The sequence below is a fragment of the Moschus berezovskii genome, chromosome 8 (genome assembly GCF_049115385.1).
Source record: "Moschus berezovskii isolate FMDL1 chromosome 8, NW_MosBer_1.0, whole genome shotgun sequence".
In the NCBI taxonomy this organism is placed as follows: Eukaryota; Metazoa; Chordata; class Mammalia; order Artiodactyla; family Moschidae; genus Moschus; species Moschus berezovskii.
In genome coordinates, this window is record NC_142467.1 from 30,748,728 (window position 1) to 30,767,591 (window position 18,864).

An 18,864-nucleotide genomic window follows, 5' to 3' on the forward strand; every position below is an offset into this window, starting at 1 on the left:
TTTGCCTTAAGGTAGGAGTCAACAACTGTATTAAATATATGGGTAGTGTTTTATTGGTACACCAAGGATTTCCCCCAATCCTTATTTGATCCCAGGCCTGGGTTATCAAACCTCAGCCCATCACACCAAATGTGTATCCTCTGGAGAACCCCACACGTGGCCACCATTTACCCAGGGAAGTTTTGTAGCAGTGGGAGCCATAGAGTAAAAGCAGGCTTTCTGTGCCGTCACTTACCGTAACTCCAAGATGCTGGTCACGTTTCGAGAGGGGAAGATGCGTCGGATGTAATTGAAGTCGCCAACGAAGAGGCTCCCGTCGACTCCAACAGCCAGCGCGACTGGGGCGAGCAGCTTGTTGCCTTCAGCAAGGCCGTTGCAGCTGGGACAGGAGATGCTCCGGCGGCGGCCGTTGCCCATGATGCTGGTGATGATGGCGGGCTGCTGCGTCAGGAATTGGTTCTCCCCAGTGCCCTTGTGCAGGATTCCTGGGCGGGGTGGGGGGCAGTAAATTGGGATGGTTACTGCAGCCCTCCAGGGTGGACATGTCTATCAACTTAGTGAGGATGGGTGGAAGTGACAGAGGGCAGAGAGACAGTAGGAAACGTCAACTGTGGGGAGACCCCCAGTTTCCTCACAATGCTGACAGCACTGCAATAGGACGGGTAAACCCCAAGGCCACGGTGCGGGGTAAGGAAACATTTGCAGAGATAATTGAAGAAGAATTGTGAGGGGCGCTAAGATGGATGCTCTGGGAAAACCAGCTCAACGGAGTTTGACATTTAAAAGGAGAAGGTGGAAAAGCCTATGAGTATTTTGGGCACTTGATGAAAAATAGATGCAAGAAGGGGATGGTGCTTTCGCTTAAATGTCAAGGCTGGAGAGAAGGTTCCAGAGGCAAGACTAGGTTGTATGCAGGAAAAGGAGATGTGCTCACAAACCACTTTTTTTTTTGATGTAGGCCATTTTTAAAGTCTATTGAATTTGTTATAACATTGCTTCTGTTTTATGTCTTTTTTTTTTTTGGCACCAAGGCATGCTGGATCTTAGCTCCCTGACCAGGGAACTGAGTTTGCATTGGAAGGTGAAGTCATAACCATTGGATCACCAGGGAGGTCTCCTACATACCACTTCTAACGTTGAGGATATGGTGTTTGTCCAGGGACCAGCCACCGAGGTTGGAAGGGTCCAGCTCAAATCCCTGAAGGAGGGCTGTCCTTTTCTCCCACAGGATGAGACTGGGGCAGGTCTCGTACTCGAAGCCGACGGACACTGAAAGAGACGAGGGGGTGGGGCAGGGCGGAGATGAGAGGGTGTACGTGATGACTCCAGAGCCCTCCAGCAGGAGCAAGAAGCCTGTGCTCACGGCAACACAGATTCAGTTAAAAAACTCACTCAAGGAGGCAGGCTGATTGCTTTTCTCCTTGTGATTCCATACAATATTAAATTCAGATTTCAAGCTGAACTCAACCTTGAAACTTTACACAGTAGTAGTCTGTGGGGATGGAAAGACCTTTCCAATGAACAGCCGGCTTTTCAAAAATGACCCCAGTGATGGAGAGGGAAGAGATGAATCATTTAAAAACTGAATACAGCGCTTCTTTAGAGACGGACAGGAGACCGTTTCCCTCAGCCTGCTGCTCACGGCATGCGTGCGCTATATTCTGCGTTATTTATTTCCACTCACTAGGAGAAAGACCTATGGAAGCTTTATGGCTCATTTATAAGGAGATTTTGGAGGCAACAGCTTGTGTTAGTTAAGGCACTTTGTACATTCACTCAGGATTCCAGAGGGTTCCAAGTGAGGCAGGCATGGGGACACAGCCTGCCAATTATGTGGCAATGCAGTGGGAAACAGAATCCAAAAACTATAAAAATCCTGCACTTGCCACATGGACAAATAGGAGAGAGGGGTGGGAGATGAAGGACTTGAGTCCCAATTCTGTTACAGCTCACACTTCCTCGTGGTTCCATTTCCCCCATGTGTAAAACAGAGCAAGTGAAGCTTCAATTTCTGAGAGATGTCATGAGGATAGATGAGACAAAATGCTGAGATGCCATACATTTTTAATTGGAACGCTGCTTTAGAAATATGAGGCATTGTTATTATTGCTGTTCCTACTACATTAAATTCTTAACTATGTGTGTCACCTTTGGGGATTCTCCTCCGCTTCTTTTAAATCCTGAGATATAGGAGTGTCGAGATGAACGAAAGATACATTTTATCTTTTTAAAAAAAGCTCCATGTATTTCCTGGCTTGTCCTCTGAAAATTCTGAGAAACAATGACCAACTCAGTAGCAAAGAGAATTGCTAGTGCTTGGTCTGTGGCCTTGAAATATTATTTCTCATTAAAAGGAATCAGGGCTCCTTGAAGACATGGCTGGGGCAAGAAATGAACAACGGAAGACGAGGCCATTCTATCAGACCGGATAGGAAGGAGATAAACTCTACTAGGGCAATGGCAAAAAAATTTGGGAATCAGCTTTAAGAGGCTTCTATTGACCAGAGATGAGACAATCTGACTATTAGGAAAGACAACTTCAATGGATATATTAAGAGGCATTTCATCCTGTGAGTTTATAATGGTATCTAAAAAATGGATTTGCCACTGGTAGAGGATATTAGAGAGCCAACTTACAATGTTGAAAACTGGTAAACAAAGGGAAAGAATCAAGCATTTATCTTATTTAAACTGTACTTCAAATAACAAACTAGTTAATGAGAAAATATCTTTATAGAAAAGTATTCTAGCTAGTAAATAATAAAGAAGCAATGATATTATTAGAATATCATTTTGTAATCCCTAATGACCTAATGAATCTAGGGAGCATCATTGCTGCAGAAAGCATTACAGAATAGACCAGCTGACATTAGTCACCTCCTGACAGAAGATGAGAGCACCACCTGTCTTTCTTAAAAAAAAAAAAAAAAAGAATAAAATACCTAGAAATAAATTTAACCGAGGAGGCAGAAGACCTGTACACTGAAAACTCCAAGAAACTGATGAAAGAGACTGGAGAAGACACAAATAAATGGAGAGATACTCCATGCTCATGGATTAGAAGAATTAATATTCTAAAATGTCCATATAACCTGAAGCAAAGTAAAGATTCAGTACAATCCCAATCAGTATTCCAGTGGTATTTTTCACAGAAAAAGAATAAACATTCTTAAAATATGCATGGAACCACAAAACCCTGAACAGTCAAAGCAATCTTGAAAAGAAGAACAAAGCTGGAGGCACCACACGCCCAGACTTCAAACTATATTACAAAGCTATATTTATCAAAACAGCATGGTGTTGGCATAAAAACAGACACAAAAATCAGTGGACTAGAATACAGAGTCCAGAAATAAACCTAAGCATACACAGTCAACTAATTTATGATGAAGGAGCCAAGAATATTTCACTGGGCAAAGGACACTCTCTTCAATAAGTGGGCTGGGAAAGTTGGACAGTCACACACAGAAAAAAAAAAAAAAAAGAAACTGTACCACTCTATACTATTCATAAAAATTAATTCAAATGGATTAAAAGGCCCCAAACCCATAAAACTCCTAGAAGAAAACACAGGCAGTAAGCTCCTTAACATCAATCATGGCAATGATTCTTTGAATTTGACAGCCAAAGCAAAGGCAACAAAAGCAATTAGGACTATATCAAACTAAAAGGCTTTTGCACGGCAAAGGAAACCATCCATAAAGTGAAAAGAGAAAATATTTGTAAATCATATATCTGATAAGAGGTTATGCAAAGTATAAAAAGAACTTGCACCTCTTGACAACCAAAAGCCAAAAAATCCAATTAAAAAAACAGGCAAAGGAACTTAATGGACATCTATCAGAAGACCTACATAAGGCCAACACTACATGAAAAGATTCTTAGTATCACTAATTTCCAGGGAAGTGCAAATCAAACCCACAATGTGATATTACCTCACAGCTGTCAGAATGGCTGTCATCAAAAAGGATACAAATGACAAATGTTGGTGAGGATGGAGAGAAGAAGAACCCTTGTGCACTATTGGTAGCAATGTAAACTGGTATAGCCATGGAAAACAGTATGGAGGTTTCTCAAAAAATTAAAATAGAACTACCATGTGACCCAGCAATTCCACTTTTTGGTATTTACTTGGAGAAAACAAAAATATTACATTGTAGCATTATTTATAGTAATTAACATATAGAAACAACCAAGGTGTCCATCAATAAATAGATGGATAAAGATGATGTGGTATACAACCAATGAAATATTATTCAGCCATGTAAAAGAATGAAATCTTGCCATTTGTGACAATACAAATGAACCTTGCGGGCATTATGTTAAGTGAAATATGTGAGACAAAGAAAGACATATACTGTATAATCTCACCTATATGTGGATCTAAAAGCTTGTGTAAATAGGAATATTACTTGCTCTAAATGCCTAATGCTTTATTGTGATAAATAGTACACTTCTTTTTGTGACATCTAACTAATCTTTGTAAAGTGTTTATGGAGTAAAGATGATCATAAGCAGAATAAAAAGTTAACAACAAGCGAAAAACCAAGATCATGTACAGGGAACAAGAGGCTGCCAGAGGCAAGGGCTGAAAGGTGGACCAAACAGGTGAAGGGAATCAAAAGACAGAAACTTTCAGTTAAAAAATAAATGAGTCGTGGGGATGTGAGGTACAACACAGTGACTATAGCTGGTAATACTGTATTGCACATTTGAAAGTTGCTGAGAGAGTAGATCTTAAAAGTTCTCATCACCAGGAAAAATTTTGTATTGAAGTATGGTGACAGATGTTCACCAGACCTACTGCAGTCATCATTGTGCAATATATACAAATACTGAATCATTATGTCATACACTTGTTATATGTCAATTATATTTCAAAAAAGTTGGTATAGATAAAAAATCAAACCTGTACTTAGGAAACCTCCAGGTTCAGCTATTGATTTACAGGAGATACAGAACAACGGAATATGTTAAACAGCCACAGGTGTGCAATCAGAAAACAAACCAGACTATGAGAAATGCTATAGGCAAACAACAGTTTCTTCAACAAATACATCATAAAACAAAAATGAGCTAGAAGTGAAAGGAAAAACCATAGGATAAAATAATTGAAGAGAAATCAACCAATCACACAAGGCAGATCTCATAGTAAGCACAGGGAAATATCTATAGTAATTACACAAAAGAACATGATAAATACATCAACGCAACTAATATCAAAGACAGCAAAAAAAGAAAGAAGGAACAATGGTTCACAAAAAAGCTAGAAAACAGAGGCTAAAATGACAATGCTAAGTCCCTACCTGCCAATAACTTATTTAAATGTAAACATTACAGTCTCCAATCAGAAGACATGAAATGGCCAAGTGAACAAATCAAACAAACAAGATTCAATGATACAACGCCTACCATAGGCTTAAGGACCCATACAGACTGAGAATGAAGGGATGGAAAAAGACACTTCAAGCTTTCAAGCAAGTGGTAAACCTCCCTACCCTGCCTCAAGCAAGGGTAGCTATATTTATATCAGATGAAATAGATTTTAAACTAAAATGTTCAAAAGAGACAAAGATGATTGTTATACAATTGTAAAGCAGTCAATACATTGAGAAGATATAACAATTATAAATATTTATTCACCCAACATTGCAGCATCTAAACATAATGAAGCTAAAAGGAGAAATAATACAGTAAAGTTAGGGATTTAATATCCTATTCTCAAAAATGGATAGCACCCAGACAGAAAATCATAACGGGGACAGCTGATTTGAACAACACTATAGACCAAATGGACCTATTACACATAGAAGATTCTATCCAACAACACCAGAATACACATTCTTCTCAAGGGTACAAGGAACATTTTAGGTAACATGTTAGGCTACAAAACAAGTCTTAGCAAATTCAGGAAGATTAAAATCATACCAAGTATCTTCTCTAACCACAGTGGCATGAACCTAGAAATCAATAACAAGAAAACTGGAAAATTAAAAAATACATAGAAATTAAAAAATGCTCTCCTGAATAACCAACAGATCAAAGGAGAAATTAAATGGGAAATAAAGAGACAGATTAAAATGGAAACACAAATACCAGAACTTCCAGGATGCATTAAAAGCAGTACTAAGAGGAAAGTTCACAGCAGTAAACACCTACATTAAGAAGGATCCCAAATAAACAACCCACTTCTATGTCTTAAGGAATTAGAAAAAGAACAAACTGAGTCCAAAGTTAGCAGAATAAAGGAACAAATAAAGACTAATGTATAAATGAATAAAATAGAAAGCAGAAAAACAATAGAAAAGATTAACCAAACCAAGAGTCAGTTCTTTGAAAAGATAAACAAAACTGATAAATCTTTAATAAGACTAACTATGGAAAAAAGAGAAAGGACTCAAATCAACAAAACTAAAAGTGAAGGACACATTATAATTTATACTACAGTAATACAAAGGATCATAAGAAGGTCCTCTGAATAACTACACACCAATAAACTGAACAATCTGGAAGAAATGGAAAAATTCTTAAAGCCATAACTTATCAAGACTGCATCAGGAAGACACAGAAAATCTGAACAACCAATTACTAGTAAAGAGACTGAATCAGTAATCAAAAATCTCCCAGTGAAGAGAGGCTTAGGACCAGATGGTCTCACTGGTGAGTTCTCTGAACACTTTATGAAGAATATACAGCAATCCTTTTCATATTGGAAACAATCAGAGTGTCCAATGATGGATGAATGAATAAAGAAACAGCAGTGTATACACACACACACACACACACACACACACACAAAATGTACTATATGGGTACAGGCACAACATTACTGAGTCATGCTGCTGCTGCTGAGTCACTTCAGCCGTGTCCGACTCTGTGCGACCCCATAGACGGCAGCCCACCAGGCTCCCCCGTCCCTGGGACTCTCCAGGCAAGAACACTGGAGTGGGTTGCCATTTCCTTCTCCAATGTGTGAAAGTGAAAAGTGAAAGTGAAGTCACTTGGTCGGGAAATCCTACTGTTTGCAATAACGTGGATGGAACTTGAAGGCATTACGCTAAGTGAAATAAGTCAGACAGAGGACGACACTGTATGATCTCACTTATTTATGGAACCGAAAAACAAAATGAAACAAACTAACAGAAAAAGATCAGACTTGAGGTTCCCAGAGGCAAAGTGTGGGGAAAGGGGAAATTGGATGAAGGTGGTAAAAAGGTACAAATTTCCAGATATAAGATAAATAAGTGCTAGAAAGAAGCAAAAAAGTCCTGGGAATGTAACGTATAACATGATGACTGCTGTTAACACTGCAGCATGATACACGGGAAGGTGGTTGAGAAAGCAAATCCTATGTGTTCTCATCACAAAAAGTTTCCCCTTTTCTTCCCTTTTTTGCTGTATCTTTATGAGAAGATAAATGTTAGCTGAATCTACTGTGCTAATCATTTCACAATATAAGTAAATCAAATTATCATACTACATGTCTTACATAGTAATGTATGTCAATTATTTCTAAAACTGAGGAAAAAAATCCAGAGATGAAAGGGAAAACCATTAATTTAAATTTTTTAAGAGAACTCAGCTATTCCCTTCTTGGTATTTATCCAGAGAACACTAAGACATTAATTCAAAAAGATATATGCACCTCTATATTTATTGCAGTATTTAGCATAGTTAAGATATAGAAGGAGAAGGAAATGGCAACCCACTCCAGTGTTCTTGCCTGGAGAATCCCAGGGACGGGGGAGCCTGCTGGGCTTCCGTCTATGGGGTCACACACAGTCGGACACGACTGAAGTGACTCAGCAGCAGCAGCAGCAGCAAGATATAGAAACAATCCAAGTGCCCACTGGTGGATAAGTGAATAAATAAATTGTGGTACATATAGACAGTGGAAATACTGCTTAGCCATAAAAAGAATGAAATCCTGCCATCTGTGACAACATGGATGGACTTTGAAGGTATCATGCTAAGTGAAACAAATCAGAAAGAGAAAGACAACATTCTGAATGATTTCACTCATATGTGGAATATAGAAAAAACCAAATGAACAAACAAAATAAAGCAAAAACAAATGCAAAGATACTGAGATCAGACTAGTGGTTCCCAGAGGGGAAGGGAGTTGAGGATGAGTCAAATGGGTGAAGGGGATCAATGGTAAGGTGATAGGTGGCAACAATATTTGTGGTGGTGATCACTTTGTAGTGTGTACAGAAGTAAGTAATAATGCTGTATGTCTGAAGCATATATAACAAAAAGAAATCAACCTGTTACAAAAGGTGGATCTTATGTGGATTCTGATTCAAGCAAATGAAGTACTTCTAATTTCAGATATTCATAAGGCAATTGAAATATTGAATGATGATTGGCTGTTTGATGTAAAGAAATTCTTCTGTTTCCTTGCCGTAATGATGATGATGTTATGCTTTCAAAGTGCTTTTTAGAGATACATTCTGATATATTCTGAATGAAATGATGTGATGTCTGGGACTTGCTTCAGAAAAACAGAGGAGGCAGAGGAGTAGCTGAAGGTGAGAAAGAAACAAGAGTCAACGACATGTGTTGATAATGGCTGAAACTGGAGTACCTGGGATGTGTTAGTCAGTCTATTGTTGGATGTTAGCTATCAATTTGATATTGGCTCTAGCCTGACATAGTGTTGACAATAAATGCACTGGTTACTCCAATAACTTATTACTGTTCCGAAAAATAGCAAGGAGAGATAAGAAAGCCTTCCTCAGTGAACAATGCAAAAAAATGGAGGAAAACAACAGAATGGGAAAGACCAGAGATCTCTTCAAGAATATTAGAGATACCAAGGGAACATTTCATGCAAAGATGGGCTCAATAAAGGACAGAAATGGTAGGGACCTAACAGAAGCAGAAGATATTAAGAAGAGGTGGCAAGAATACACAGAAGAACTGTACAAAAAGGATCTTCATAATCCAGATAACCATGATGGTGTGATCACTCACCTAGAGCCAGACATTCTGGGATGCGAAGTCAAGTGGGCCTTAGGAAGCATCACTATGAACAAAGCTAGTGGAGGTGATGGAATTCCAGTTGAGCTATTTCAAATTCTGAAAGATGATGCTGTGAAAGTGCTGCACTCAATATGCCAGCAAATTTGGAAAACTCAGCAGTGGCCACAGGACTGGAAAAGGTCAATTTTCATTCCAGTCCCAAAGAAAGGCAATGCCAAAGAATGCTCAACCTACCCCACAATTGCATTCAACTCACACACTAGCAAAGTAATGCTCAAAATTCTCCAAACCAGGCTTCAACAGTACGTGAACTGTGAACTTCCAGATGTTCAAGCTGGATTTAGAAAAGGCAGAGGAACCAGAGATCAAATTGCCAACATCTGATGGATCACCAAAAGAGCAAGAGAGTTTCAGAAAAACATCTACTTCTGCTTTATTGACTATGCCAAAGTCTTTGACTGTGTGGATCACAATAAACTGTGGAAAATTCTGAAAGAGATGGGAATACCAGACCTGCCTCCTGAGAAATCTGTATGCAGGTCAAGAAGCAACAGTTAGAACTGGACATGGAACAACAGACTGGTTCCAAATAGGAAAAGGAGTATGTCAAGGCTGTCATCCTGCTTATTTAACTTATATGCAGAGTACATCAAGAGAAATTCTGGGCTGGAAGAAGCACAAGTTGGAATCAAGATTGCCTGGAGAAATATCAATAACCTCAGATACTCAGATGACACCACTCTTATGGCAGAAGGCGAAGAAGAACTAAAGAGCCTTTTGATGAGAATGAAAGAAGAGAGTGAAAAAGTTGGCTTAAAGCTCAACATTAAGAAAACTAAGATCATGGCATCTGGTCCCAATCACTTCATGGCAAATAGGTGGGAAAACAATGGAAACAGTGACAAACTTAATTTTCTTGGGCTCCAAAATCACTGTAGATGGTGACTACAACCATGAAATTAAAAGGCACTTGCTCCTTGGAAGAAAAGCTATGACCAAGTTAGACAGCATATTAAAAAGCAGAGACATTACTTTGCCAGCAAAGTCCGTCTAGTTAAAGCTATGGTTTTTCCAGTAGTCATGTACGAATGTGAGAGTTGGACTACAAAGAAAGCTGAGCACCGAAGAATCGATGCTTTTGAACTGTGGTGTTGGAGAAGACTCTTGAGAGTCCCTTGGACTGCAAGGAGATCCAACCAGTTAATCTTAAAGGAAATCAGTCCTGAATATTCATTGGAAGGACTGATGCTGAAGTTGAAACTCCAGTACTTTGACCACCTAATGCGAAGAACCAACTCATTTGAAAAAACCCTAATGGTGGGAAGGACTGAAGGTGGGAGAAGAGGATGACAGAAGATGAGATGGTTGGATGGCATTGCTGATGTGATGTGTTTGAATAGGCTCCAGGAATTGGTGATGGAAAAGGAAGCCTTGTGTGCTGCAGTCCATGGGGTCACAAAGAGTTGGACACGACTGAGTGACTGAACTGAACTGAACCACTCACTGACGAAGCAGACCACAGGGACCACATTCTGAGCATGTGTAACCTGCTAGGTGTGTGTCTTTAGGTAGCTTGCTTACCCTGCCCTCCTGTCCCATCTAGACAATGCGGATTATGAGAGTGCCTTCTTGGGTGAAAGGTCACCCAAGACAAAAGATTTAGCACAAAGCTCTGCACAAAGGGAGTGTCTGATAAACATTGGAGGCCAGTTACAGTGAACATTTCTGAGTTTGCTGGTTTCTTATTTTGGTAAACTTATTGCAGTTCTTGAAAACCACAAGCCTATTAGTGAAGAAGATGCAGGATTCTGGATTTTAATTAATCCCAGACAGCTTTCTACAAGTAAGAACATATACTGGGTAGGTTGATATGAATCCACGGTTCACAGTTCTTCAAAGACTGATAATTGTAGGACCCTTTTCTCACGGTGGTCTTTCTTAAGTAGGAAGTCACATGATTCCTTCAGAGGCAAAGCCTGGAACAGAGCCTGTGGCTTTCAGACGCCCTCTCGCTCCATCGTCTGGCCCTTTAGGTATGTTCTGTGCCACTCTGGAGCACGATCCAGCCCCTGCCCAGTTTTCCCCCGTCTCACACAGTCTCCCTGTCCACTACATTCCAGCCATGCTGGCCTATTTGTGTCTTTCAAAACCAGCTCTTCTCTTTGTCACAGGGTTCCTCTGTTTAAATGTCACCTGCTGAGGAACCTCCCATGAACACCCACTTACGGCTGCCCCTCCTTCCCAGTAAACATCACTTACTTTTATTTTCACATTAGCACGTTTCACTGCTTGAAATTTTCTTGCTGGTCTCTCGATACCCTCTAGTACAGCAGGCCCATAGAAGACGACTCTTGTCTGTCTTATGGACCACTGCACTCTTAACTACTGGAACAATGCTTGGCACATAGTAGGAATTCAACAAATACTTATTGATTTAATGCACACCTAAATCCAAGGATCACTAAGGGGTTGAAACCGAAACATACCAACAGCGTCAGAGAGTCCATAGACCCTTTGGCCGTAGGCATCTGTCTTGTCCCAGATGAAGGTGTAGGCCAGGTTGGGAGAGGCCTGGAATGACTTCTGGAAGAGGTGCCCCTCTACAGCAACCATGAGATGAACCTTGATGAGGTTCAGGGGCACCGTGGATTGGGTCATGGTGATCTTCAGCAGTGACTTGTAGCCTGCGGTCCTGGAGCTCAGGTAGCGAAGCTTCACGGTGGAACCAGGGAGCTCAATTTCTTCATGAAGAACCTGGAGGAGAGGAAACACAGGTAGAAACTGCAGCAAACACACCCCAGTAGCTAGGCTGCTTGCAACCCATAGCTACCTGTCTGCTATCATCCTCACCAAAGCATCCCACCTTACAGGGGTGGGGTGTGAGAACCACTTCCCATGGCTGAGGAGAGAGAAAAAACCAACAACCACAACTTTCTCCTGCACGATGGAGCGAAGGGGCTGAGGTTATGATTTTTGGATTAATAATTATTCTTGGTCACTGTGGTGTTTTTTTTTAAAACCACACTGTTGGCAAAAGATGTAAATAAGAACAGCAGGCTTTATTGCTAGTTGCATGCAAGGAGGCCACAAGAGGCTGTAATTATATGAACCTGCAACTTCCACTGACAATTGGTATAAAGCAACAGGGAAGCAATAATGTAATATGCCCTCTGTCGTAACACCGATGTAGATCATTAAAGCGCCTCTTATCATGTATCTCTGTGACTAACAGGAATAAAAAGCAATTTGCAGGTGGCGTGCACATATGTGTATCGTTTTTATTCTATTAAAAGCTCCAGTGACTGCCAAAGTCTTGAACAACTATCTGGAAACATCTGGAATGTCCAGGAAAGATTCAGTTTTCTCTCCAGCGACAATAAATTATACTGTGTCCTTACTTTTTCTCCCTCCCCCTTAATAGTAGTTTCTGGCTTACCCCCAGAGAGAGAGATGGTGGGAGGAAGTTGGCCAGTGGGTTTGGGTCAGGGCGGGATCGAGAGTCCCACCCCGGTACCCGGAGCTCCTACCTGGGTCTCGGGCACAATGGGATTCTGTGCCGGGGCGGCAGTGAAGAAGGTGGACAACGGGGAGGAAATGATGATTGGATCTGGCCGGACAAAGCCACTGAGGTCACAGCTGGGGATGGAGTTCTCCTCTGTCTTCATCACCAGAGTGTCCATGGCGTAAAAGCTATTCCACGGCAGCCACACAGTACGCTCCTGGCTCATGAACGGGGCCCGCTCAAAGTGCAGCGTCAAGGAGGCACCACCATTGGCGATCAGGTCGAACCTGGAGAGGGGCAAATGGGCTCACTGAGAGGGTCTGAAGTCATCTGCAGACCAGGTAGGTGCTCTGACCTTCACGCTGAGGGCAGTGGAGGGGCAGCGCAGGCAGGAGGAGAGAGCGGGCTTTGTCAGCAGATGGGCTGGCTGGGAGCCCAAACTCTACCCCTTACTAGTTGTGTGACTGTGGGCAAGTTGCCGCAATTTCTTCATCTGTGAAATGGGAATAGTTATACCGACTTCACAGCGTGGCTGAGAGGATGAAATATCATCATGAATTCAGAGCAGACGTCAGCGGACTAGACCCGTGAGCTAAAGCCGGCCCACCACTTGTTTTGGTAAAAAGTTTTGTGGGAATCCCAGCCATGCCCATTGATTGACTTATTCTCTCCAGCCATTTCTGGGGTACAGTGGCAGAGCTGAGTAGTTGTAAAAGGAACCATATGGCATCTCAGCCTAAAATAGATACAATCTGGCCCTTTACAGAAAATGCTCCCTCACCACTGGTATAAAGCATTTAGCATTGTGCTAGGCTAATAGGAGTCTTTACTTCTCAGTGGAGTTACAATGATTTGATCCTAGGCTCAGGAAAGCTTTCTTTTCATCAACCTGTGCTGTTTCTGACTTCTTTTTTTGGTTTCATAGAACTTTAACATTTTTTGAGATACCATTGACATATAACACTATATTAGTTTCAGGTCTATAACATAATAATTCAATATTTGTATATATTGTGAAATGTTCACCACCATAAATCCATTCATCACCACGCTCAGTTACAATTTCTTTTTTTTCCTGTGCTAAAAATTTTAAGATCTGTCTTAGCAACTTTCAACTATACAATATGGTATCATTAACTACAGTTACCACATTGTACATACATCCCAGGACTTTATTATTAGAAGCCTGTACTGTTTAAAAAACTTTTATTTTATATTGGACTATAGCTGATTAACAATGTTGTGACAGTTTCAGGTGAACAATGAAGGGATTCAGCCATACATATACACGTATCCAATCTCCCCTAAATTTCCCTCCCATCTAGGCTGCCACATAACAGTAAGCAGAGTTCCACGTGCTATATAGTAGGTCTTTGTTGGTTAAGAAGTTTTGACTTTTTAACCTCCTTCATCCATTTTGCCTTGTTTCTGACATATTTTTCCAGCACACAAATTTATTTGGCATTTGGAATGAAATGGTTCTTACTGTTTCTTATATTTTTGACAATTGTTCTTAAACTATATTCCTGCTTGTTCTTTCAGGCTAGATGGAAATCTATTACTAGTGAAGTAAAATAAAGGTAGTTCTTCCCCAGTTAAAGGAAAAGAAAGTCAATGGAGAGAAGTCTCTCAATTTGACCTTTTATTCCTCCACCAGGATCTCAACTCTCTGCGGGCAGTGGCGCTCTCTTCCACACACTTCAGAATCCCCAGCACCTAGCAGAGTTCCTAGAGTCCAGTAAAAACCCAATGGAAAAAAAGGGGAGATATATGTATAACTGATTCACTCTGCTGTACCCCTGAAACTAACACATTACTATAAATCGACTATACTCCAATAATAATTTAAAAAAACTCAGTGAAAATATACAGACTCTCTGACTTCATTCAATTCTGGTAACAGACATAAAATGAGTGAAGTATTAAGGCAAATATCATGGAGAAAGAGTTTATTCTGTTAATTTGTTTATATTTTTATTTTAGGGCATGCACGCTGCTGGGGATAGTTTTTTTCTCTAGAGTGCAGGAGAGTGAAATGTTCTGAAGCGACGTTGTTCCTCCTTGGGATGAGAGAGTCAAACCACCCACGTCTGTGGCGCACAGCACTACACAACAGATTGTGGGATTCCTCGGAGCATTTCCAAACACATCCTGTGACTTCCAGGCTTTGCTACCTGGACAAGCTGAAGAACCACCAATCTGGGAGGTTGGATACATGATCTGGGAAGTGGATTTAGGTGATAATTAGTCTGGAAGCAGCTAGGAAGGATGGGGCAGTGTGAGGTGGAAGAGATGGCAGACGAAGGACTCAGAAACCTCCTCTGGTGTTATCACAGGACTCACAGGGTGAGTGAGAATGAACGAGTGCCTACGTAGCCCTGTACAGTACACCTTCACGGTCCCAGTGCATTCAAATAATGAGATCTGGCTGCAGGAACATAAGATCGAAGACACCAGAAACCTGGTGAATATTAAGAATCTGATGTGAATCATCGGATGCATTCTTTGAGTCTCAGAAATGGAAATAGGAGGATAGGGCTACTGTGGGCTGGTCATTTTTGAAACGACCTGCAAGGCTATTTTAGGACATTAGAAAAAAAAAAAAAAGACGAGATTCTTCACCAGAGAAAAGATGAGAATCAGAGTACGTGATTCGCTTACGATTTTCCAGACTCCAGGTTTATAGAGAAAGTGTTGCACCAGGTTTACAGTCAGTCTCCTCTTCCATTTGAAACAGAACACAGCAGTGTGTGCTGTGTGTGTGTGTCTGTGTGTTTTAAGGCCAGGGTGGGTGCGTGTTTTCCCCTTCCTATAGATTTCTTTTCTTCTTTTTATCTTTTTCTCTAAATTGCAATTCCATGCCCAACGGATTAAGGAAATGACAGCGCTTTCATCTTGGTGGGGGCTGCACGGGTGCGGGTTTCCAATCAGAAGATAATAGGATAAGGTTGCCTCCTTCACACAGCAGGGTGAAGGCTAAATGTATTTAATTAGACTTCCCTGATTACATCCCACCCCCTCAAAACAGAAGCGAACACACCACCGCTCCTAAAGTCACAGATGAAGGCAGAAGGGGTTCACCACAGGACACTGTGGCCTGTGGATCCCTGTCACCCTGCACAGCCTTTGATTTAAAAGAAAATAGGAGTGAGGTTCCAAGGGCTACTTTCCTTTCCTTCTAGACTCTGCCACCCTGAACCTTATCCCCAACACACACCCCCCCCCCCAACACACAGAGTGAAAAGCATTTATGTGCCACGGAAAAAGCATGGCTGTCAGCAGCCCTGGAGAGGTTGGCTACTCTAGTTATCTTCCATTTTTGAGATCATACCAAAAAATATATATCTGGGGGGGGGGGATTCTCCCTCAAGATCTGGCCTGGTGGGTCTCCCCCTAGTATGCAAGGGGGAGGCACGTGGTTCCAAGCCCACTGCACCATCTGTCTCTTTGCAGCCTCAATACTAAGTAAGTGGAGCCCCACAAAGCTACTTACGTGCCATCTTGGCGGGTGATGGTGTAGCCGTATTTTGGATACTTGACAAAAGACACGTTCACACCAATCAGGGGAGTCCCATCTGTAGTTACTACTTGGCCTCGGATGAGAGAAACCAAACTGAGAGAAAGAGAAACATAAGCTTTTGAGCCATACTCAGGAGAACCAGGGGACAGGGGGTGGGGATCGCTGTCAAGTTCCCCTTCTCCTTTGCCAAAGCTCCCCACCCGCCCATCCTCATCTGGTCCCTAAGGCAAAGGGAAGATTTTCAAATGTGAACTGCTGGCTTCACACGATCATAGGGAGCTGTGGGCGAGAGGGGTGCCTCAGTGCTGGCTTTCCCTGAGGAGCAGTCTGGGGTGAGATCCATGGACAGCGTCCTAAGTCATTCTACTGGGCAATGGGGTCCTCCGGGCACAGTCCCTCTGCCCTTGGCCTCACTCCACTTCTTGACATCACTTGGCTTTTGCTTGGCTGGAGCTCCAGGCTGCCCCACATCACTCATGTTTGTGCCTTAGCCTGGCACAGAGAGTATTATCCTCGGGTGAGAGCTTCCCCATCTGCCTACTCATTTCCTTTTTTTGGCTTTGGAGGAAGGCAATGTTACTTTTTCCCTCCAGGCTGGGATGACAGAGGGAGTGGGGAATGGGGAAGAAGGGAAGCACACAGAGGTTTTTAACAAGGCCAGGGCATATACATACACTGTTTGTTTGTTTGTTTGTTTTTTAGTTGCCCTTTCTCACAATCCATGACAGCCTGAGGAAAAGAGAATATTAGAGATATTTTTTCCAGCAGAACTATCTTCAATTCTGGATTCCATGTAACTATATATTTCTCTTACATCAAATTCCTGCTACCCTGATTTGGGGCAGGGGAGGGTGGAAGTGGTTGAAATCCCTCTCAAATTCTGCCTTTGTGGCAGAAACCTCTCCTCTATCCAGATCATAGTAACTAGCATGTTCCCAAGGATGCCAGCATTCAACCAGCTCCTTCAGGGAAAGCCCATAAAGCAAAGGACATGCTACAATAGTCTATTCAAAATCCATGGAGAGAGAATGCACATGTCTCCCTTCGCCTGAATTCTCTTGAGTTCATAGAGAAATGGGTGAATGAGAAGTTCCACTTCTGCACTGAGGCTCCAGCCTACCAGGCAGGTCCACAGCTGTATCGTCGGCCCTCAAGTCACTGGGCAATTTGGCGAAGGCAGAGAGGTTCTCAGGCATCCAGATTCCTGGACACGCTCCCAATTGCTGGACTAGGTAATAAAGCTGACCTGTTCTGTGCCAGAATCTTGTCCAAGTCCACTCAATTTTTGGAAAGCGCCGACTTCTGCAATCCCAAGTGACCAAAAACTGGAGGGATGTTCTCTCCAAGCACCCCGCTTTCTATTAGCAATCCCCCCAACTGTTCCACTCCGACCCTTTGATGATCTCAGGAGGATTTAGACTGTTCCACTGACAGCTCTAATTGTCTGCGACTGGCTGCCTAACAAATGAATTCCATTTTTAGCTGGTTCTAACCACAATGATAGAGTCTTTTGAAAGTGGAAAACTAATTTATGAAAATAATTCTTTTGTTCAATTCCCTTTCCTTATCTTAGCTCAGACTAAGATTTCTTTCAGGCCTTCCTAGACACTATTTTAAAATCAATGATGTGTGTTGATGACCACAAGGTACAAGCTGCTTGTGATGAGAAAACAAAACTGGGAATGTATCCCACAGTGGAGTTTTTTTCCCCCTCCTTTTTAATACAACTGTTATTTCTTTAAATCACTCCTGCAGCACAAGACTTTGCAGTGTGCCATAGGAATAAAGGGAGCTGGGTTGCCTATGATTTCTACCCTCTATTTTTCTAATTCTTCATTGCTGCTGGCTTCCTACATCTCTAGGCAGTCAATTCGAAGCAAAGATTCAGCTAAGACATGCTATCAGTTCATTTCTATTTATGATTATTGATGTGTAACAATTATCACATTATCTAGATAGTGAGATCTGCTCTATAAATTATAGTGGTGGAGTCAAGGCATTTTAGTTATTTTTGTATGCCATTATCTAGGGGAAACGCCTTCTTAGAAGTCTTGAATTAAGTTCTTTTTTACTCCGAGCTTTGTCCTTCATTATTTGTCAGAGGATAATGCACTGAAATTCACATGCTTAGTGAACTTCAACCTATGTCGTGGAGTAACATTTTGCATTTCTGAATTATGGATCCAAGCCGACATGCTGGAGTGTGGGCTCATTTGGGTGGTGCTATTGATTGCTGCCTTCAAAGCTTCAGAGAAGCTTTCTCTAAAGCAAGTTTCTTTTGCCCAGATCTCTGGGCATGGTATAGTCTACCTAAAATTCTGGAGTCCCTGCCTGCTCCCCGACTTCTTGGCTCTAACTCAGGGTGCCTTCTGGGAGTGGTAACTACTGGTAAGGAGGATAAGACTGACTCTTAAAGCATAAGTGAAGAAAGAGTATGAAAAGAATATGAGGAAATTAAAGGATTTAGGGGAGAAATAAAATGTTAATAGAAAGCTGATTGAAACTGAGTATGAGCCTTTGAAAGATGCAATTATAGTATAATCAAATGGTATGCAAACCTCATGGACTTCCCAGGTGGCGCTAGTGGCAAAGAAACTGTCTGCCAATGCAGGGGATGTAACAGGTTGAATTTGGTCTGTGGGTGGGAAAGATCCCCTGGAAGCAATCCACTCCAGTATTCCTGCCTGAGAAATCCCATGGATAGAGGAGCCTGGAGGGCTACAGTCCACAAGGTCGCAAAGAGTCAGACACAACTTAGCACACATACACACGCAAACCTCACTGAAATGCTTATGGACTAATGCAAGGGCCTGTCATCCTGGCAATGGGAATCATGTCCATAATTAAAAAGAAACAT

The 18,864-nt window shown here is 41.7% G+C and overlaps 1 protein-coding gene across 1 annotated transcript in view; it reads right to left on the minus strand.

The window, feature by feature from the left end:
- Positions 1 to 18,864, minus strand: part of TENM2 (teneurin transmembrane protein 2) — a 497,500-nt gene that overhangs the window by 86,144 nt on the left and 392,492 nt on the right. Inside the window, exons 15-19 of the mRNA XM_088838514.1 lie at positions 15,981 to 16,100; positions 12,513 to 12,774; positions 11,472 to 11,739; positions 1,126 to 1,269; positions 236 to 485 (exon numbers count right to left, since the gene is read on the minus strand). Coding sequence (XP_088694640.1) covers positions 236 to 485; positions 1,126 to 1,269; positions 11,472 to 11,739; positions 12,513 to 12,774; positions 15,981 to 16,100 — 1,044 coding nt within the window. The remainder of the gene's footprint in view (positions 1 to 235; positions 486 to 1,125; positions 1,270 to 11,471; positions 11,740 to 12,512; positions 12,775 to 15,980; positions 16,101 to 18,864) is intronic.